General features: G+C 40.5%; 1 protein-coding gene across 3 annotated transcripts in view; it reads left to right on the top strand.

The window, feature by feature from the left end:
- LOC133535576 (transcription factor SOX-13-like) overlaps window positions 1-24077 on the top strand; it is a 110212-nt gene that overhangs the window by 38521 nt on the left and 47614 nt on the right. For all 3 annotated transcript variants that reach the window (XM_061875523.1, XM_061875521.1, XM_061875522.1), the window contains 2 exons: window positions 17716-17933; window positions 18256-18358. In XM_061875523.1, the coding sequence (XP_061731507.1) occupies window positions 17718-17933; window positions 18256-18358 (319 nt within the window). In that variant the 5' untranslated portion in view covers window positions 17716-17717. The remainder of the gene's footprint in view (window positions 1-17715; window positions 17934-18255; window positions 18359-24077) is intronic.

Here is a 24077-nt window from a genome sequence, read left to right as displayed (position 1 = left end):
TTTGTAACGTCAGAGGTAGCTGATGTGGGATGACAGGCGGTGATATCTATTGTTTTCTACATAAGGGTTTCTCAAACTATCTCAGCTACAATCGGGCGGAAGGCAGGGTGCACCCTGGACAAGTCGCAGATTGTAGCTGAGATAGGCGCCAGCGCCCTCCTTAACCCCGAAAGGGAATAAGCGGTAGGAAATGGATGGATGGATGGGTTTCTCAAACTTGATCAGCTCAGATTGAATTCCTCCTCGGGTCTCGAACTTACGACAATGTATTGCCATTATGTTGACAAATACTATACAGGAGGTCCTCGGTCTACGGTCGAGTTCTGTTCCTTTGACAGGGATGTAAGTGGAGTTTAAGAGTTTTGCCGCATAAATGTTGAACATCTTCCTGCTAAAAGCCAAACCACCGCCGGACGATGGTTCTCGTGCTGTTTTTCTTGGGAATTAATCCTTTCATTCCTTCATTTGTTACCAGATTCGCACCTTCTTTCTCTCGTATTACCACCCACACCTCAACGTTAGCATCACAGCTAACGTTACCATGTCGCTACCTCTCTGCTCCGTGAGAGCGTATGACGTTGTACACGTGACAGTATGTGACGTATTGTCTTTTTGAGAAGGAGAGGTAACAAAGAGTGAGTAGAGCCTGTAGTTTAAAGGCCTACTGAAAGCCACTACTAGCGACCACACAGTCTGATAGTTTATATATCAATGATGAAATATTAACATTGCAACACATGACAATACGGCCGCTTTACTTTACTAAATTGCAATTTTAAATTTCCCGCAGAGTTTCCTGTTGAAAACGTCGCGGAATGATGGCGGGTGACGTCACGGACTGTCAGGAAATATTAGCTCAGCACCACTTACGGCTAAAAGTCGTCTCTTTTCATCGCATAATTACACAGTAATTTGGACATCTGTGTTGCTGAATCTTTTGCAATTTGTTCAATTAATAATGGAGACGTCAAAGAAGAATGCTGTTGGTGGAAAGCAATGAATTGCAGCTGTCTTTAGCACCGAGACACAGCCGGTGTTTCTTTGTTTTTAACACAGAGCGGTCAAGCGAACATGTTTCTCTACGTCAACCGGCATGTTTTTGGATGGGAAAATTGTGATATATATATTTACCTGAGACATCATTGGATTATTCGTCCTCCTGCAGTAGCTGTTTAAAAGTCGGCTGTGAGCTTGGCTTCTCTCTGAGACACTGGCGTGTTCACCGCGGCCATCCGACCTCGAGGTATGTCTTTACAATCTCACTAAACCACTATTAAAACAATAAGCAGATAAGGGATCTTCCAGAATTATCCTAGTAAATGTGTCTAATTACATCTGAAGCGCTCACACTGCCGCCGCCCGGAGCCGTCGCTTTTTATTTTATTGTATTTTTTTAAATTTCTAGTCCTTTGCTATCAATATCATCCACGAAACTTCCATCCTCGCTCAAATTAATGGGGAAATTGTCGTTTTCTTGGTCCGAATAGCTGTTGTTGCTGGAGGCTCCCATTAAAGACAATGCGAGGACGTGAGGAGCCCTCAACCCTTGTGATGTCATCCGGTACAGGCGAGGCTTTTTTGACAGCACCAAAAGTTGCGATGTTTATCGTCGGTGTTCTTTACTAAATCCTTTCAGCAAAAATATGGCGAAATGATGAAGTATGACACATAGAATGGAGCTGCTATCCCCGTTTAAATAAGAACATCTCATTTCAGTAGGCCTTTAATGCCCGCAGCTAAAAGCAACTGCGTGAGAACATATACTCAAATCGTCATTTTCTATATCGCACACGGACAAACCCGCGATATTGAGTATATCGATGTATCGCCCAGCCCTACATGAATGTATTGTTTTTCAAAGATTCCTGTTCCTTTCATGCATCGGTACACCTTGTTCCTTTCCTGCTTGTAAAAGTGATTCATATTTACCACCAGGTAAACATAATTAAATTAGTAAAACAGCGTCAACTTTTCTGGAGCTCACCCAGGCTGTCTATTGTGCTTTTCTGCCTGTGGCGCTTGAGAGGAGACAATATAATTCCAACAAGTTACTCATGCTGGGCGGGAGGGAATAAAAGAGAGAAGGACATAAAAGTAAAAGAAAGAAAGGACAACTGAATGAAGTTCCACCGTGGAAATAGACAACAAGTGAAGTTTGCATGTTTCAACTTGTATCTTCTGAAGTGTTTCTTCTGACTTAAGAGACGATGTTTTTAGTGCTCAAAGAAAAGCACTGATTTGATGTAAGATATGTTCTTTTCATCCCAGTCCTCTCCGTAGCCTCCCTGTCAGTAGTCCTCCATTTGTAGGATCGCTTGGCAAGTACAGTAGCAGCCAGTCCTACTTTCTTCACACCCTCTTACGCTTCCAAATACAAGTATGTTCATTAATTGTCAACACCAGTGCCGTTTTATCTCAAAACTGCTAAAATAGGTCATTTTGACATCTGAGTTTTTGACAGCAAGTCTCACAAGTTGTTGTTCTTGCATGAATACTGAAATGTAGGACATGTCCCATTGATTGATGGCGATGATAACGCAAAGTATACACTTACTGGAGCCAGAGGAGTCATAACTCAAATGTTCAACCCAAATTTGCATGCACTGAAGCAAGTAGAGCAGGGTTTCTACATTTTAACTTTGAAAAGGTCCTGTTCCGGAAATTGTCTTCAGCTAACAAACCCTGCATTGTTATAGTCTTTAACCAACTAAAATAAAATATCAATCAATCAATCAATGTTTGCTTATAGAGCCCTAAATCACTAGTGTCTCAAAGGGCTGCACAAACCACTACGACATCCTCGGTAGGCCCACATAAGGGCAAGGAAAACTCACACCCAGTGGGACATCGGTGACAATGATGACTATGAGAACATGATACTGTGATACTGATGATACTGATGACTATGAGAACATATGAGAACATGATACTGTGAAAGATCAATCCATAATGGATCCAACACAGTCGCGAGAGTCCAGTCCAAAGCGGATCCAACACAGCAGCGAGAGTCCCGTTCACAGCGGAGCCAGCAGGAAACCATCCCAAGCGGAGGCTGATCAGCAGCGCAGAGATGTCCCCAGCCGATACACAGGCGAGCAGTACATGGCCACCGGATCGGACCGGACTCCCTCCACAAAGGAGAGTGGGACATAGAAGAAAAAGAAAAGAAACGGCAGATCAACTGGTCTAAAAAGGGAGTCTATTTAAAGGCTAGAGTATACAAATGAGTTTTAAGGTGAGACTTAAATGCTTCTACTGAGGTGGCATCTCGAACTGTTACCGGGAGGGCATTCAAAAATAATAAAACATCTGTGTGGTCCTGAATGACCAAAAATTTTAACACTAGAAATTCCACGGTTTTCTTACTCCACATGCAATTCCCAAAAGACCGTTTAAAATGTATGTAAAATGTAATTGAAGTAGGTTAGCAGGGTGGCTAAGTTTCCCAATGTTTACTCTCTTGGTTGTCACAACAGGAATGTAGAAGGTGCCATGATTGGATGTAGGCTTGACTGCTGTCAGGGCGAGGCCGTAAGGGGGAAGTGGAGGTGTTTTAACATTTAGTTGTAACTAAAGTTAATTTGAAAATAACGATTTTGCACATCGATAGTGGTTTAGTAGGATCATTTGGAATATGGAGGAGGTGAGGTAACATCTGTGTAAAGTTTGTGATTTCATTGATATGATCAATCGGGTACAAGGGAAACGCTACCTGCTGACTTGCATTGACAATTACAGTGGTTGGCCGGGAGCAACCACAACCTAAAAAGAGGATGCAAAATCAGTAATTAAATGGCTTGTTAAGAACCTAATAGCCCGACATTGTTTACCCAAAAAATTAGGTCAGACAACGGCACCTATTTTTTAAAAAAATGCTCACTTAGCCCTTGTCGAAAAAACCCTCGGACTAGAACACAGATTCGGTTCGGTAGACTATCCTCAGTCCCAAGGTAAGGTCGAGAGAATGAACAAGAATCAAAACAAATTGGCTAAAATCTGTGCACAGACCAAATTGGCTTTAATGACCATTTGAATGTCCATCAACAAAACTGTTTTTTCACCCTTTGAACTGCACACAGTTCAAAGGGTGTGTATATATATATATATATATATATATATATATATATATATGTATTTAATTTATTGTATATACTGTATATATATATAAATAAGTAAGGGGCTTCACGGTGGCAGAGGGGTTAGTGCGTCTGCCTCACAATACAAAGGTCCTGCAGTCCTGGGTTCAAATCCAGGCTGAGGATCTTTCTGTGTGGAGTTTGCATGTTCTCCCCGTGAATGCGTGGGTTCCCTCCGGGTACTCCGGCTTCCTCCCACCTCCAAAGACATGCACCTGGGGATAGGTTGATTGGCAACACTAAATTGGCCCTAGTGTGTGAATGTGAGTGTGAATGTTGTCTGTCTTTCTGCGATGAGTTGGCGACTTGTCCAGGGTGTACCCCGCCTTCCGCCCGATTGTAGCTGAGATAGGCGCCAGCGCCCCCCGCGACCCCGAAAGGGAATAAGCGGTGGGAAATGGATGGATGGATATATATATATATATATATATATATATATATATATATATATTATATATATATATATAGGGAAGAAGGAGCTGAGCCGGAAGGCAAAGCTCCCAATTTACCGATCGATCTACGTTCCCATCCTCACCTATGGTCATGAGCTTTGGGTCATGACCGAAAGGATAAGATCACGGGTACAAGTGGCCCAAATGAGTTTCCTCCGCCGGGTGGCGGGTCTCTCCCTTAGAGATAGGGTGAGAAGCTCTGTCATCCAGGAGGAACTCAAAGTAAAGCCGCTGCTCCTCCACATGGAGAGGAGCCAGATGAGGTGGTTCGGGCATCTGGTCAGGATGCCACCCGAACGCCTCCCTAGGGAGGTGTTTAGGGCACGTCCAACCGGTAGGAGGCCACGGGGAAGACCCAGGACACGTTGGGAAGACTATGTCTCCCGGCTGGCCTGGGAACGCCTCAGGATCCCCTGGGAAGAGCTGGACGAAGTGGCTGGGGAGAGGGAAGTCTGGGTTTCCCTGCTTAGGCTGTTGCCCCCGCGACCCGACCTCGGATAAGTGGAAGATGATGGATGGATGGATATATATATATACACACACACATATGTGTGTGTATACGTGTGTGTGTGTGTGTATATTTATATATATGTATGTGTATACACTGTGTGTGTATATATATATATATATATATATATATATATATATATATATATATATATATATATATATATATATATATTTTTTTTTAGCACCTGCTGTGTAGTTGCTAATATTTGCTAAAGTCTCTACCCTGATCTTTCGAACTTGGACCGGTGTCTTACCCCAATTGTTCAGCGGCTTTGATTAAACAAGTCGACTTGTGTATTGTCACAAGAAAAGAGTTTAAATGAATGCGTTTTAGTGTGTATTTGTGTTTCCTGCGTGCATCACATGCATATTGTGAGAGACAAAGTGGAGGTGTCATACACAGCATACAATAAGAATATTAATTTCACACTGCGGTAAAAGGCCAGACTGTTAGTTTGAATGTAAATGATCGTCAATGTGCTTGATAAGTGCTCTTTGACAAACTCACAAACCAGCGACACTGCTCATTGACTGGGGAAGAAAGCGAGTGTGAACACAAGAGTACAGCATGAATACAGGCGACATAAACATCTTTCACCACTACAAACGTCATACCCCAATCTAGACTTGTATAAACACATTGCTGCCTAAGCTATTTAATTGTGCACATTGTATACAGACTGAGCTCTCTTAGCTCAGTTATATTACCATGTTTGGGGGAATATGGCAAGGCGTCTAAAAGCGGTGGTGAACCTGCGTGACGTCACGTAATCCATTCGTTTTGCCTTTTATCATTAAAAACACTCTAAAACCTTTACACATTAAAAATAACACCCAAATAGAAATTTTATGAACAATATTTAATCTTTCCTCTGCCAGATAAGTTGCCTTCCCTGCAACTTGAGGGTTCCAGGTTCGATTCTGCCATCCGAGTCAGGGCAAGCTTCTGCCATTAGTGTGTAAATGTGTGAGTGAATGGGTGAATGTAATGTAAAATGTTAAGTGCTTTGGGTATCATTCCAGGTATATTAAAGTGCTATATAAATACAGACCATATATTGTGTCTTTTTAGTATTTATTTATTTTAGGCAATAAAACTTGGTTCAAATTATTTTAGTGTGTATTAGTACATTTTGGGGCTTCACGGTGGCAGAGGGGTTAGTGCGTCTGCCTCACAATACGAAGGTCCTGCAGTCCTGGGTTCAAATCCAGGCTCGGGATCTTTCTGTGTGGAGTTTGCATGTTCTCCCCGTGACTGCGTGGGTTCCCTCCGGGTACTCCGGCTTCCTCCCACCTCCAAAGACATGCACCTGGGGATAGGCCCCTCCCACCTCCAAAGACATGCACCTGGGGATAGGCCCCTCCCACCTCCAAAGACATGCACCTGGGGATAGGTTGATTGGCAACACTAAATGGTCCCTAGTGTGTGAATGTGAGTGTGAATGTTGTCTGTCTATCTGTGTTGGCCCTGCTATGAGGTGGCGACTTGTCCAGGGTGTACACCACCTTCCGCCCGATTGTAGCTGAGATAGGCGCCAGCGCCCCCCGTGACCCAGAAAGGGAATAAGCGGTAGAAAATGCATGGATGGATGGAAGTACATTTTGGGCACATTCAACAATTCCGTGATTTTGGTGAAAATAACCGTTCAGTTGTGCTCTAAAGGGGCGTTCACACGTTGCTGGCATGTCTTAATAACAGTGGAAAGTAGGACTGGGCTTTTTTTTATATCTCGATATTTTTAGGCCATATCACAATACACGATATATATCTCCATGTTTTGCCTTAGCCTGAATGAACACTTGATGCATATAAACACAGCAGTATGATGATTCTATGTGTCTACATTCAAACATTCTTCTTCATACTGCATTCATATATGCTACTTTTAAACTTTCTTGCAGAGAGACAAATCACAACTAAGTCAATTGACCAAAAGTGTATTTATTAATTAGTTATTAAGCAGCGGCACAAACATTCATGTCATTTCAAAACAGAAAGCGCAAGGTTGTCAGAGACATTTTAAAACAAGATATTTAAAAAAACTCAAATAAAAATGTGCTGCATAATAGGTAATCAAACAGTATATGTTCTTCGTTCCTGCGGACGTTATCTCCTTCTGTTGACTATTTTTTTCATTTGGTTTTTTGATGTGGAAATGGTTGCCTCAGCATTTTATTGGTGGGGGACCGAACGGAGATGTTGACATGCAGAGTTTCAAGCACTTTTCATTCTCTAGCACAGGGGTCGGGAACCTTTTTGGCTGAGAGAGCCATGAAGGCCAAATATTTCAAAATGTATTTCCGTGAGAGCCATATCATATTTTTTAACACTGAATACAACCAAATGTGTGCATTTTTAAGTAAGACCAACATTTTTAGAGTATATTAAGAATTTTATTCTTTTTAATAACATTGTTATTCTGAAGCTAACCAATAATAAATCAAATGTCATGTCTGTTGATCATGTTTTTGTTTGGCCATGTGCTGTTTGTCCTTTGGACTCTTTAAGTTCCTGTTTTTTTTTCCACTCCCTTGTCTGGTTTCCTTGGTTACTCATTTTGTCCACCTGTGTCTGGTGGACAAAATGCCTGCTCACCTGCTTCCCGAGCACTAATCAGAGGCAGTATTTAAGCTCGTCTTTGCCAGTCAGTCGCGCTGTGCTGACTTGTTTCATGCCTTGCCATAGTTTCGTGCTTCATGCCATGCCAAGTATGTTTTGTTTGATTTATGTTCATAGTCTGTTTATGCGTTAGCTTTGTTCCTTAGCCCAAGTTGTGCCTCCATTGTGAGCGTTTTTTGTTTGTATCTTTTTTTAGTTTAAATTAAATCATGTTTTTACCTAAATGCCATGTCCCGAGTAGTCCGTCTGCCTTCCTGGGGGAACGACCCTGCAGCAAGCTGCGAACCCCCCATCGTGACATAAAATACTTCTTACCATTAATGCGACTTCTTAAAATAGGTGCGGTAGAAAATGGATGGATGGATTTAAATGCATGAGAATGTTTTATATTTTGCACGTTATTTTTAGCACTGTGATTACCAGCGAAATTATTAATAATTTTCGTGTTAAGCAATGTCAGCTAAGATTTATCTGAGAGCCAGATGCAGTCATCAAAAGAGCCACATCTGGCTCTAGAGCCATAGGTTCCCTACCCCTGCTCTAGCAGGTCACTTTTCTAATAATGCTACATATTAGCAGTAATGCTACTTTTTGTAGCAACGCTAAGGTTACCATGCCGCTACCTCTCTGCTCCGCGAGCGTGTTTACGTATGTGACATATGTAAGAAGGTGCGCTTGTTTTATGTCTCTGTGGGAAGGAGAGACAAGAAAGAGTGAGAAGAGCCTGCAGTGTAATGCCCGCAGCTAAAAGCAACTGCGTGAGAACGTGTTCTCGAATATCACGATACAGTCATTTTCGCACGGAGACAAACCCGCGATATATCGAGTATATCGATATCTCGCCCAACCTTGTGGAAAGCCTTTTTCAACAATTTTTGAACACAGCACCCACACAGATTGGCAGAGTAATACTACAGATCTCCGCCAAAGGTGAAGGGTTGTCAGGAAAATGTGATTGGCTCCTTTTGTGTCATCGCGGATCATGCGGTGCAAATACGGAGGTTGCCGTTTTTTACACGGCGAAAGGTGTTTTGGACAGGCCCACTTTTGTACCGCCATGAAACATTTTACCTGTTTAATTTTTTGTTGGGTCACTGCGGCTCTCAGCGTTCATGGTGGAATAGGTGTTTTGTTCAGTGTTGATACGTTTTTTTGGGGGGGGCACGGCAAATTGCCAAACTGCTATCTAAACCGGCAATTTGTGAATGCTCCTTAAGTAGTTAAACATGATATCTATTTCAGAAGTCTGTGTGAACTGAACTTTAGGTAGTCAACTCAACGGGTGGAAGGTCCGATTGAAGAGGGCAATGCTGTTGAAATAATGCCATGTGCCGACATGCTAAGATCAGGTTCCAGCTGGCTGCAGATAGGACAAGTGTGTTATTAACGAGATAAGAACGATGCTGAAGTAACAATGGTTGCCTTGCATTGTTGTAGCTGAGACGCTGAAGGCATTGTTGAAAACACACATACTATGACACATTCCTCGCTGTCAGTAGGTCACTGAACCTCGGTGCATACCTCTGTATTGGGTGACACAAAGACATTCTCTCAGGTGGCGTGGGTACGCCTTTGTGTAACCCAAGAAAAGTTTACCAATTCTCATGCTGCCTATTTGGAATAGCGAAAAGCCTTCAATAATGGATTCACCTTAAAGAAAAGCCTATTTTTGATACTATAAACCTTACAACATGCCTTTCACAATTGTTTAACAGATTAAACTACGCTAACAGTTACAGACATACTGTGTACAATATTACCGTATTTCCTTGAGTTGCCGCCAGGTATATAGTATGCGCCTGTCTAGAATTACTGCCGGGTCAAACTCGTTTCTCAAAATAATTAGGGCATGCTTAGCATTACCGCTGGCTCATGATTAACACGGGTCAAACTCGAGTCGCACAATATTATTTTTATTAGCGTATGTCTCGAATTTCCGTCGGGTCAAACTCGTTTCGCCAAATAATTAGCATATGCCTAGAATATCCGCAGGGGTCAAACTCGTCACGTCACGAGTGACACTTAGCCTGTCATCATTTTCAAAATGGAGGAGGCTGATTTCAATCATTTGAAATCGCATAAAGGGAAGAAGATTAAGAGCTATTCAGTAGGATTTAAGGTCCAAGCTATTGAATATGCTAAAAAGAACAGTAAGCAGCTATGTTTTATTAATATACCGTAGCTGCGTGTGTCAAATATGAGTCATTAAAAGACTCCCGCCTCTGGTGGTAGAGGGCGCTAGTGATCCTTCTTGCGACTACTCGGCTGCAGAAGAAGTGACAACAAGCAGCAAGAGTGAGCAGCCATCCTTTATTTTTTTCTCTCGCTTGCACTTTTAACATGGAGGATTACATATCTAAAATAAAACAGTTTTCTAAACTGGACTTTCAATGGAAGCAGGAGGTAATAAAGGAAGATCTCCATCAAGACAGATAGAATTTTAAAACTGAAGAAAGATAAAGAAGACTTCGTATAAACAAGTTATCGATGCTTTTTGATCAGAAGGAGCTGCACATGGACTTCATTTATATGTGAATTTTTGCTGTAAATATACTCCTCCCCCCTTATCCCACCCCCATCCAAATTAAAATGATCAAAAAAACGTGTCTGATAGCCGCACTTTAAATTAACTCATCATGGACCGACTGGCGCTAGCTAGCTTAAATTCTAGCATGAATACCTTGACATTTTTCCACACTATGAAACAACATACCACGAGCTAAACTGACACAAACACATTGCTGTCTGAGCAACTAAGATACTCTGCTGTGCACATTCAACCTACAAGCTGTGCTCTCTTAGAAAAGCGTTTTGGATCTATACTCCGAGGAATATGAGAGGAAGGATGTTTTATTAGTTGTTTTTTACAACTTCATTAAAGATGAAGCTGTCAACAACAAGAAGTGAACTGGAGTGATGTCACATAAACCGAACGTGAGAGCAAAGCAAAGCCAACAATCAATTAGCCTTTATCAAGTAAAAAAAACATTGCAAAGCTTTTACAAATTAAAATGGAAATAAAATACAATTTAAACATTTAAATGAAAATATGGCACTTTAGAATCTGGAACAATATTTAACGTTTTCTCCGCCAAGAAAGTATAATGTATCAATTTCTAGTTATTATTCAAATGAAACTTGGTTAAAGGAGTTAAGTTCAGTTTATTTCCAACATGCACACGTTTCAATGTAATGCTTCACATATTTCCTGTTCTTTCATGTCTGAAAAGGAGGAGGAAGAAGCATAGCATATTTAATACTACCCCAACAGTCAATATTTAAATAGTGAATACACACATATACCATAAGTATGTAAGCAAATATTAAATATGAATAATCATTATCCCATTTTTATTTTTTATGTTAAAGGTTCAAGATGTTCATCATTGTTTTCTTTGTACTTTGTGAACACTTGTCTTTTAAACAGTCTCTTTAACTCAATCATGTCGGTGCTTGGTTTGATGTCATTGCTTAACCCATTCCATAATTTAAATCCACATATGGATATGCTAAAGGTCTTAAGTGTTTTTTGTGCAACCAAATTTGATTTTCCTTTAAGGTTTTATAAATATTTTTGTTGTTGTTGAAGAATTCTTGATTAACAGGTTTAATTTCAGTCATTTAATTTCCATATTTTTGACTCAATAGAGGGTTTGTATGTTCTCTATATCCAACATTATGTAATATTCAAATTCAATGTCACAATTAGTGTGTTTATAAATACGTTATGAACACATTTATAGTATATTGCGATAATAATGATAATCAAGATCATCTTGGAAACAATAACCGTGTTATGAAATTTCCGTATGGTGACATCCACACCAACGAGACTAAACACTCTTATGGTGGTACAATCATTCTCTTTTTTTCTTCCTAAGTTATCCTTGAAATAATAGAAGTGTTAAATGAAGAGCATTTAGACGATGAACAATAAAGACATGTAAACAATAACTGAGTGATATCAACCAAAGCTCCTCATCCTACCCCCCAGATTGTAAATAATGTAAATAATTCAATGTATATACTATGATGATTAACTTGTGTGATGACTGTATTATGTTGATAGTATATATTTGTACAATGAATTGATTAACGTTGAAAAATGTATTGGGGTGTTACCATTTAGTGGTCAATTGTACGGAATATGTACTGAACTGTGCAATCTACTAATAAAAGTATCAATCAATCAATCAATCAGAATGGTGAAGGTAGTACATTGGTAGCTCCAGATGAGTGTTGAATTTTTGTTCCACCTCATCTCTACTTAACAGTCCATCCAGTGTTGGGCCTCTATGATTTAACTTAATTAGACGTTTTTAATGAGACAGAAAATAAGATACTTTTTTTAAAATTTTGGAATAGTTTTTGATGTATATTATAATAGTGTTTATTGTTCTTCGGTCAATGTTCAACACAGCAAACAAACAGTTGTACATTCATAGATTGAAAATAAAAAACTGTTGCAGACCGAAAGAGTTTAGGCTGAAGTTAGCGGTCATTCAGACTGCTAAGTAGTACTCTCCATTTGAACACTGGGTGTGGAACCTTGGACCATGGCAGACAGGTGGCTTTGTTCGCAGTCTGGGAGAAGTTAAAGGGGCTGCAATCGTTATTATTCTCTCCGCAGAATGGTGGCGCTTCGCAATTTTTGTTTTGCCGTGTCCCTGAATTGGTCGGCACATTCCGTTGGCATTGTTATCCGCCTTGTTTCCTGCGGCCGGCGGCTTTTGTCAGTCTCTTGCCCATTGTCCCGGCTTCCTTTGTTCCCCGGCTCCAACAATGGCTTTTTTTCCTGCCTCTTTATATATGTGCACTTTTTAGCCCTTATGTGTTCTGTTTGTTTTGTTCTGCTGCTGTGCTTTTCTTTCTCCTGGTTGCAGAGCTGGGGAATGTAAACACACACACACACACACACACACACACACACACACACACTGACTTTTTCATTGACTACATTTCAAATTGCCATTGCTACACGTTCTCTTGTTTTTCTCCCAATTATTAGTACGCAGTGACACCCAAACGCAGAACGTGTGTGAACTTTAGATGGCAAAATGTAATCAAATTTAATTTAAATTTAGGGACGGCGTGGCGCAGTGGAAGAGTGGCCGTGCGCAACCCGAGGGGCCCTGGTTCAAATCCCACCTAGTACCAACCTCGTCACGTCCGTTGTGTCCTGAGCAAGACACTTCACCCTTGCTCCTGATGGGTGCTGGTTAGCGCCTTGCATGGCAGCTCCCTCCATCAGTGTGTGAATGTGTGTGTGAATGGGTAAATGTGGAAGTAGTGTCAAAGCGCTTTGAGTACCTTGAAGGTAGAAAAGCGCTATACAAGTACAACCCATTTATCATTTATCATAGTAAGTGTCAACATGTAAAATACTTGGTGGGAACGAATTAGTATCAGTAATCAATAAAAGACATTGAGGAGGGGTAGGTTTTTATTCAAATCAGCTTCACTCTACTCCTTTTTAGACATACCGTATTTCCTTGAATTACCGCCGGGTATATAGTGTGCGTCTGCCTTGAATTACTGCCGGGTCAAACCCGTTTCGCAAAATAATTAGCGCATACTTAGCATTACCGCCGGCTCAGGAATAACTCGTTTCGCAAAATATTATTTTTATTAGCGCTGGTCTCGAATTTCCGCCGGGTCAAACTCGTTTCGCCAAATAATTAGCATATGCCTAGAATTTCCACCGGGTCAAACTTGTCACGTCACTCGTGACATTTCCCCTGTCATCATTTTCAAAATGGAGGAGGCTGATTTCAATCATTTGAAATCGCATAAAGGGAAGAAGATTAAGAGTTATTCAGTAGGATTTAAGGTCCAAGCTATTGAATATGCTAAAAAGAACAGTAAACAGCTAAGTTTTATTAATATACCGTAGCTGCGTGTGTCAAATATGAGTCATTAAATGACCCCCGCCTCCTGGTGGCAGAGGGCGCTAGTGATCCTTCTTGTGACTACTCGGCTGCAGAAGAAGTGACAACAAGCGGCGATCTTTTATTTTTTCCTCTCGCTTGCACTTTTAACATGGAGGATTACATATCTAAAATAAAACAGTTTTCTAAACTGGACTTTCAATCGAAGCAGGAGGTAATAAAGGAAGATCTCTATCTAGACAGAGAGACTTTTAAAACTGAAGAAAGATAAGGAAGACTTCTATAAACAAGTTATCTATGCTTTTGATCAGAAGAAGCTGCGCATGGACTTCATTTATAAGTAAAGGTAAGACCATAATAACGTTTAGTTTAATTAAATGTGCTTTTCATGATGGTATCCTTACATCACACTCAAATTTTTAAGCACAGGCCTAAATTTACCGCATGCTTTTGGTAAGCGCCGGAGTGAGAAGAGGTTTTAAATTAATTAGCGCCCCGGCGGCAATTCAAGGAAATACGGTATTGAATTTAGCAAATTTAGCAAGGGACGGCGTGGCGCAGTGGGGAGAGTGGCCGTGCGCAACCCGAGGGTCCTTGGTTCAAATCCCACCTAGTACCAACTTGGTCACGTCCGTTGTGTCCTGAGCAAGACACTTCACCCTTGCTCCTGATGGGTGCTGGTTAGCGCCTTGCATGGCAGCTCCCTCCATCAGTGTGTGAATGTGTGTGTGAATGTGGAAGTAGTGTCAAAGCGCTTTGAGTACCTTGAAGGTAGAAAAGCGCTATACAAGTACAACACATTTATTTATTTATCATTTAAATATAACCATGTGAATTGCCCTAATAAGTGAAGCATGTCCAACACAAAATAAAAAAATAAAAAATTCAGATATTGTGTTTTTTACCTCTATTCAATACTGTCCAAAAGACAATATATATTTCAGAAAAATAACAATATAAATTCCCGCATTTTTCGTACTATTAGGCGCACTTAAAATCCTTTAATTTTCTCAAAACCCGATAGTCTGCCTAATGTACTCAATAATTTTGGTTGTGCTTACCGACCTCGAAGCTGTTTTATTAGGTACTTGGTGAAATAAGTGTGACCAGCAGATGGCAGTCACACATAAGAGATATGTGTAGACTGCAATATGACTCAAGTAAACAATACCAACATTTTTTTATGTTCCATTGAAAATATAGAAGTTTCCACACGGCGCTCAAAAATCTCTCAAAATGTTTTAGTTTGACTTTGGTAAGCAATGAAGCCGCACCGCTTGATGGACTCTACTGTGCTTCAACTCACAAGTATTATTATGGTGTGTATAAGGTAAGACATTACCTGGCGTTTTGTTTTCAGAATAATATGCAAAAGCAACTTGTACTTACCTTCTGCACAGCAAAAAGTCAGTGTTCAAAAATATTAGTAGGGGTGTAACGGTACGTCCATTTTATTGAACCCTTTTGGTTCGGAGGTATACCGACAAGTTCCACACGGATATTAAGTAGCGCACCGCTTGTGTGCAAACAATGCACACCGAGGCACCATGAATTGATTTTTGTGGACCCCGACTTAAACAAGTTGAAAAACTTATTGGGGTGTTACCATTTAGTGGTCAATTGTAGGGAATATGTACTGTACTGTGTAATCTACTCATAAAAGTTTCAATCAATCAAAAAACAACACACGGCATGCTAGCAACGACTGGGCTATGATAGACTGACCACACCTCCTTCTTTTGCGGGGCTGTCCGGGTGGAGTTTCTTATATGCCTCAAATGTCCAGCATTTTAAGTTAAGGTTGCGTGTATTTTCAATGTATGTTCAGGGTTAAGAAGGGGTTAAAAAATAAAATAAAATTGTGTGCGCAGAAACTTTGGTGAGAGACAGAGAGAGCGAGAGAGTTATGATAAACGTGCATGCCTCGCCAGCCTCTGCTTTTTATCCATAGATTTATCAGATTTTATTTTTTATTATCTATGGCAGGGCTGTCAAAAGTGTGCCACGTAGGCCATTTGTGGCCCACAGCTAATGTTTTAAAGGCCCACGGCACATTCTAAAAATACTATTAAAATAAACAAAAACATAAACAAAAGTTAAATAAAAAGTTTAAAGCAGGGGTCGGGAACCTTTTCTGGCTGAGAGAGCCAAAAAGCCAAATATTTTAAAATGTATTTCCCTAAGAGCCATATATTATTTTTTTTAACACTGAACACAACTAAACATGTGAATTTTTAAGTAGAACCAACATTGCTAGAGTATAATAGGTCTCTTATTCTTTGTAATAACATTGTTATTCTGAAGCTAACTGTGGAGGGGGCGTGGCCTGCGGGCCTGCAACAAAGCAGGATGTTGCCAGGACCGGCCTCGAAATCAGCGACAGGTGCGTAGACGGCCCACCTGGGCGTTTTTATCTAATCACCTGTCGCTCTGTTATAAGCAGCAGCCAGGAGGAGAGACAGGGTTGGGGCTGGAGCCAGAGGGCGAATGAGGACGAAAGAGAAAAAGACAATTGCTGGAAAGCAACTGAGAGACTAATTGAAAAAAAACAACAATATTTAAACCCTGAAACAGGCTCTCATGTCGGTGCTTGGTGGTCTGAAGAACCCCCAGGAGGGCAAGCCCCACGCTAACCAATAGTAAATAAATAACTTCTTACCATTAACGCAACTTCTTGAACATTAAAATGCATGAGAATGTTTTATATTTTGAATGTTATTTTTAACACTGTGATTACCAGCGGAATTATTCATTACTTGTCGTGTTAAGCAATGTCAGCTCAGATTTATCTGAGAGCCAGATGCAGTCATCAAAAGAACCACATCTGGCTCTAGAGCCATAGGTTCCCTACCCCTGCTTTAAAGGCTAAATGTAATTTAGAAAAAGTTGCAATGTTGACTAATAAAACAAAGCTGTTTTGTTTTCTTTTAAACTGTCATTGCTCAAAAAATAATATTGAATCAAAATCAATATTATGAATTTTTGACCGATCCAAGTTTCCGATCACTTCACATCAAATATTCCACTAAGAAAAATATTATTGGTGGAAGATTTAGCAAATGTGTTGAATATCCATCCATCCATCCATTTTCTACCGCTTATTCCCTTTTGGAGTGGCGGGGGGCGCTGGTGCCTATCTCAGCTACAATCGGGCGGAAGGCGGGGTACACCCTGGACAAGTCGCCACCTCATCACAGGGCCAACACAAATAGACAGACAAAATTCACACTCACATTCTTAATTAGGGCCACTTTAGTGTTGCCAATCAACCTATCCCCAGGTGCATGTCTTTGGAGGTGGGAGGGGCCTATCCCCAGGTGCATGTCTTTGGAGGTGGGAGGGGCCTATCCCCAGGTGCATGTCTTTGGAAGTGGGAGGAAGCCGGAGTACCTGGAGGGAACCCACGCATTCACGAGGAGAACATGCAAACTCCACACAGGCGACATAGCTCGGTTGGTAGAGTGGCCGTGCCAGCAACTTGGGGCTTGTAGGTTCGATTCCCACTTCCGGCATCCTAGCTACTGCCGTTGTGTCCTTGGGCAAGACACTTTACCCACCTGCTCCCAGTGCCACCCACACTGGTTTAAATGTAACTTAGATATTGGGTTTCACTATGTATAGCGCTTTCAGTCACTAGAGAAAAAGCGCTATATAAATATAATTCACTTCACAGAAAGATCCCGAGCCTGGATTTGAACCCAGGACTACTCAGGACCTTCGTATTGTGAGGCAGACGCACTAACCCCTCTTCCACCGTGAAGCCCATGTGTTAAATAACAAAAAAATGTATATTTTGTTATTTTCTTTCTGCACCGAAAATGAACCGAACCGTGACCTCTAAACCAAGGTGTGTACCGAACCGAAATTGTTGTGTCCCGTTACACCCCTCACTTAATAGCCAAGATCCAGCTCGTACTCTGCAGAACTCGTAAGATGGGACACCACTGTAGTGTTCACATGCTCGAAGTTGCTTGTTGATGAACACGGTCCCATGAGATTCAAACACATTTGTTGTAAAGCCACTATTATGACATCAAGTACCCATTAAAATTTGAAGATGAATCATCTCCACACCCAGCGGCAAATAATGACTTGCCGTTTGTTGAAAGGAATGGTTGAGCCCAGCCCTCCAGCGCTACACCTCCTCTCCAGCGTAGATGCCAGCATGACATGTGTTGGTGTCAAAGTCGAGCCGGAGGACATCACTGGAGGAGCAGGACTCTGCACAACCAGGTCTACTCTCAAGATGTCTCCTTCTCACGACTGGACAGGGAATCAACAGCTGGTCGCTCGTCAACTCACGCCACCGCTCTCCTGCTCACCTTTGGTAAGTGACGGCGAATAGCAAACTAAATGTTCGCCTTGAGACTGTTTCAACTTGTTTTTATTGTATTGCGGTCCGAAGAAAATACTCAAGAATTCAATGTCGCGGTAATGAAAAGATTGATGCAAGTAAATAATATCAAAGCTACAGGATATGGTGTATAACTTTCAGAAGTAGTTCTGCAGCAAGTCAGATTTCTTCAACCGCTTCAACTATGTGTTGAATTAGTTTAGGGCGATGAGGCGTAACCACCAAACATGAGGAACCGTCACACCTGAACTTGGTAGTATGTCAACCTGCTAATGATTTCTGTGTGATTTGACAGGAGTGTTCTTTAGGTAAGGACTTGCTGCGCATTCAAAGCCCAGGAATGCTCAAGGAGACCAAGATCCAGGATCCTTGCAAAGTAATGGCCAGTTCTAAGGAAGGTCTGTCTAAGTGCTTCATTCTTTGCTTGTGCAGACTTTTTTTTACATAGTGTTTTTACTTTTGTGTTTTCTACGGCAGTGGTTCTCAAACTTTTAAAGTTAAAGTACCAATGATTGTCACACACATACTAGATGTGGCGAAGTTATTCTCTGCATTTACCCCATTACCCTTGATCACCCCCTGGGAGGTGAGGGGAGCAGTGGGCAGCAGCGGTGCCGCGCCCGGGAATCATTTATGGTGATTTAACCCCCAATTCCAACCCTTAATGCTGAGAGGTAATGGGTCCCATTTTTATAGTCTTTGGTATGACTCGGCCGGGATTTGAACTCACAACCTACCGATCTCAGGGCGGACACTCTAACCACTAGGCCAGTGAGTTTTTTCAGTGATGTACCCCCTGAGCAAAGCATTTTTGGTTGAAAAAAAGAGATAAAGAAGTAAAATACAGCACTATGTCATCAGTTTCTGGTTTATTAAATTGTATAACAGTGCAAAATATTGCTTATTTGTAGTGGTCTTTCTTGAATTATTTGGAAAAAAAAGATATAAAAATAACTAAAAACTTGTTGAGGAATTAACAAGTGATTCAATTATAAATAAAGATTTCTACACATAGAAGTAATCATCAACATTATCAGCAGACCTATGTAAGCGTCAATATATACCTTGATGGTGCAGAAAAAAGACCATCTATTTTTTTAACCGATTTCCGAACTCTAAATGGGTGAATTTTGGCGAATTAAACGCCTTTCTGTTTATCGCGCTGGAGGCGATGACGTCAGAATGTGACGTCACCGAGGTAATACAGCCGCCATTTTCAACATATTGTAAACATTGGGTTTCAGCTCTGTTATTTTCCGTTTTTTCAACTATTTTTTGGAACCTTGGAGACATCATGCCTGGTGGGTGTGTTGTCGGAGGGTGTAACAACACTAACAGGGAGGGATTCAAGTTGCACCACTGGCCCCAAGATGCCAAAGTGTCTGCCGCCAGACCCCCATTGAATGTACCAAAGTGTCTGCCGCCAGACCCCCATTGAATGTACCAGAGTGTCTGCGGCCAGACCCCCATTGAATGTACCAGAGTGTCTGCCGCCAGACCACCATTGAATGTACCAGAGTGTCTCCACATTTGAGCGGCGATGCTAAGACAGACATGGCACAGAGATGTATGGATAACCTGCAGATGCATTTGCAACGATAGTCAACGAAATCACAAAGGTGAGTTTTGTTGATGTTGACTGCCGGCTAATCGATGCTAACATGCTACGCTAATCGATGCTAACATGCTATTTACCGGCGGTGCTAAAGCAGACATGGTACAGAGATGTATGGATAACCTGTAGATGCATTTGCAACTATATTACGTTTCCTTCCACCCACATTTAATGCGAAACAAACACTTACCAATCAACGGATTTAAGTTGCTCCAGTGTCAAGAGATGCGAAAGTCCTGATCGTTTGGTCCGCACATTTTACCGGCGATGCTAACGCAGCTATTCGGCCATGCTATGGCTATGAATAGCGTCAATAGCTATTCGCGCAATAGCTTCAGTTTCTTCTTCAATACTTTCATACTCCAACCATCTGTTTCAATACATGCGTAATCTGTTGAATCGCTTAAACCGCTGAAATCCGAGTTTGAATCCGAGCTAATGTCGCTATATCTTGCTGTGGTATTCCCATTGTTTGTTTACATTGGCAGCACTGTGTGACGTCACAGGGAAATGGATAGTCGCATCGCAAATAGCGAAAATAAGGCACTTTAAAGCTTTATTTAGGGATATTCCGAGACTGGTAAAATTTTGAAAAAACTTCAAAAAATACAACAAGCCACTGGGAACTGATTTTTATTGTTTTTAACCCTTTTGAAATCGTGATAATGTTCCCCTTTAAAGTGCCCTCTTTGGGGATTGTAATAGAGATCCATCTGGATTCATGAACTTAATTTTAAACTTTTCTTCAACAAAAAAGAAATCTTTAACATCAAAATTTATGGAACATGTCCACAAAAAATCTAGCTGTCAACACTGAATATTGCATTGTTGTAGTTTTTTTCACAGTTTATGAACTTACATTCATATTTTGTTGAAGTATTATTCAATAAATAGATTTATAAAGGAGTTTTGAATAGTTGCTATTTTTTTTTTTAGAATATTTAAAAAAAATCTCAAGTACCCCTTGGCATACCTTCAAGTACCCCCATTTGAGAACCACTGTTCTATGGTACACTCAATTGATCTAGTCTGATCCTGAACTACATTTTTGTTCTGTAAATAGTGTTCTATAATGTTTCTTGCAGCCGGATTGGAATCATTTTCAGTCCAGTGAACGTAAAGCATTTTAGTCTGACATGTGTTGCTGTTTGTAGTCTTTGTTTGGAAAAATATATGAGCAATGGATGGAAATGTAGTTTATAAATGCTGGAACTTAATAGTGTTCCTATTACGGATTGTACATTTTGCACTGCAAAAAGTCAGTGTTCAAACACAAGAAAAAAAAAATACAAAAATGAGGGGTATTTTATTTGAAATAAGCAAAATTATCTGCCAATAGAATAATAAAATTTGGCTTGTCAAGACTTTCAAAACAAATAAAATAGCTATTGTCAATGAACCCAAAAATACCTTAAAATAAGTATATTTTCATGAATAAAAAGTGCACTTTTCTTGGTAGAAAAAAAATTACACCTTTTTGCTCGATATGTTGAAAAATATTCTTAAATTAAGTAAATAAATAATTCTGATTTGTATCAATAATTCAGCTTATCCCTATTTCATGATTAGTTTTTGCTGTATTATTCCCTTTTTCATGTTGCTCTTACATCCTCGATGTGCTACGAGTCAATAAAACGGAATTCTACAAATGGCTTCTGGACCACACTTTGAAAATAACTGGTTGATATATTACAAGTGTTGCCAAACGATGAAAGAGTGTCTCATTATCACAATTTCAAAAGGGTTAAAAACAATAAAAATCAGTTCCCAGTGTCTTCTTGTATTTTTTGAATTTTTTTTCAAAATTTTACCGGTCCCGGAATATCCCTAAAAAAAAGCTTTAAAGTTCTTGATTTTCGCTATTTGCGATGCGACTGTCCATTTCCCTGTGACGTCACACAGTGCTGCCAATACAAACAACATGGCGGTTACCACGGCAAGATATAGCGACATTAGCTCGGATTCAGACTCGGATTTCAGCGGCTTAAGCGATTCAACAGATTACGCATGTATTGAAACAGATGGTCGGAGTATGGAGGCAGATAGCGAAAACGAAATTGAAGAAGAAATTGAAGCTATTGAGCGAATAGCTATTGACGCTATTCGGCCATAGCGTGGGTGTACCTAATGAAGTGGCCCATAGCATGGCTGCCTTATTAGCATCGCCGGTAAAATGTGCGGACCAAACGATCAGGACTTTCGCATCTTGTGACACTGGAGCAACTTAAATCCGTCGATTGGTAAGTGTTTGTTTCGCATTAAATGTGGGTATCTAGTTTCAAATGTACATACAGCTAGCGTAAATAGCATGTTAGCATCGATTAGCGTAGCATGTTAGCATCGATTAGCTGGCAGTCATGCCGTGACCAAATATGTCTGATTAGCACATAAGTCAACAACATCAACAAAACTCACCTTTGTGATTTGGTTGACTTAATGGTTGCAAATGCATCTGCAGGTTATCCATACATCTCTGTGCCATGTCTGTTTTAGCATCGCCGCTCAAATGTGGAGACACTCTGGTACATTCAATGGGGGTCTGGCGGCAGATTTCTTGCCAGTGGTGCAACTTGAATCCCTCCCTGTTAGTGTTGTTACACCCTCCGACAACACACCCACCAGGCATGATGTCTCCAAGGTTCCAAAAAATAGTCGAAAAAACGGAAAATAACAGAACTGAGACCCGGTGTTTGTAATGTGAAAATGAAAATGGTGGGTGTGTTACCTCGGTGACGTCAGGTTCTGACGTCATCGCTAAAAGAGCGATAAACAGAAAGGCGTTTAATTTGCCAAAATTCACCCATTTAGAGTTCGGAAATCGGTTAAAAAAAATAGATGGTCTTTTTTCTGCAACATCAAGGTATATATTGACGCCTGCATAGGTCTGCTGATAATGTTCCCCTTTAACACTTGTGGAAAAGGGTGGGTTGCTTTTGGAGGTGGACCCAGAAGTCTTAGCGGCAGAGTGAAACCGGATGTACAGACAAAAATTAGAGTGGAGATACGAGCATCCTGCAGAGTTTAAAAGAAGTTCCTGTGTTGCCGAAAGCTACTCTTTCTGCGTTATTGAAAGAAAGATAACATTCTGCACACGGCTGCATGCACTCCCTCTAGGCTTGTGGAGGTAGATCCCCGCTCATGACTGCTTGTATATTTGATTACTGAATAATTAACAGACGCAAAGACGCTTGTCTTTCATTTTGAATGTACACCTCTTTTTGCAAAATATAACGTTATGCATCAAAATTGTGCCACCTAACCCTTCAATCAATCAATCAATCAATGTTTATTTATATAGCCCTAAATCACAAGTGTCTCAAAGGGCTGCACAAACCACAACGACATCCTCGGTTGAGCCCACATAAGGGCAAGGAAAAACTCACCCCAATTGGACAGTGACAATGATGACTATGAGAAACCTTGGGGAGGACCGCATAAGGGACCGAAAGCAATGGATGTTTAGCGGGTCTAACATGATGTTGTGAAAGTCCAATCCATAGTGGATCTAACATAACGGTGAGAGTCCAGTCCAAAGTGGATCCAATATAGTAGCGAGAGTCCCCTTCTGATGCAACTTCTCTGGCAAAGCAGGTTTTATGAGGCGTGTTGTAAAGTTAATTTACGAGACAGCCAGCACACTTCCATTATGCAAATGAGCGAGGGCGTACACGGAAAATTTAAAAACCGCATTTGTGAGATTATTTTAAGTCACAAGTAAATGAGTCCATAGAAAACACTGACGTTGTGTGTGTGTGTGTGTGTGTGTGTGTGTGTGTGTGTGTGTGTGTGTGTGTGTGTGTGTGTGTGTGTGTGTGTGTGCGTTGGCAATGCTTTAGTTAATGGGGACATCGCTTTGTTTACACCAGGGGTGTCCAAACTTTTTCCACAGAGGGCCGCACACGGAAAAATGTAAACATGCGAGGTCATTTTGACAATTTTCATTTTCAAACCATAACAAAATATATGGATTTTTTTTTTTTTATCCTTAGGGTAGCATAGAGGGTCTCAGTCACTAAAATGTTAAAAATAAGTCAAATTATTATTTTTTATTTAATGCTTACAGTAAATCTCTATATCAACTTGAGGTTGATATAAAGTAAAACAAATAAGGTTTTATGCCTTTTCTGTCAAAGACAACTTTGTTTTTTATAGTAAAACTGAAATATGCAGTATTTAGATAGATAGATAGTCCTTTATTGATTCCTTCAGGAGAGTTCCTTTATTGATCAATTAAAGCCCTCAAAGATCAATAATGCAGGACTCCATTGATTTTAATTATTTAATATTTTTGAGTGATCACAGTGAAAAGTTAAATAAAATCCTACTAAATATATTTCAGATCCGAAAGGTTCCCCACTCATAAAGTGATACATTTTTATTAGTTTTTTTTTTTTAAACTTTTAACACTTAAATGTCAAGATCAACTTCCGATATATCTGTCCATTTTAAGTTAGAACTATTATTTTGTTTGTTTTATGCTCTTTTGTCAAAACTTTGATGTT

The sequence above is a fragment of the Nerophis ophidion genome, linkage group LG16 (assembly GCF_033978795.1).
Source record: "Nerophis ophidion isolate RoL-2023_Sa linkage group LG16, RoL_Noph_v1.0, whole genome shotgun sequence".
NCBI lineage: Eukaryota > Metazoa > Chordata > Actinopteri > Syngnathiformes > Syngnathidae > Nerophis > Nerophis ophidion.
The sequence above is the reverse complement of the archived record's forward strand: the minus strand, read 5'-3'. Positions and strand labels throughout refer to the sequence as shown.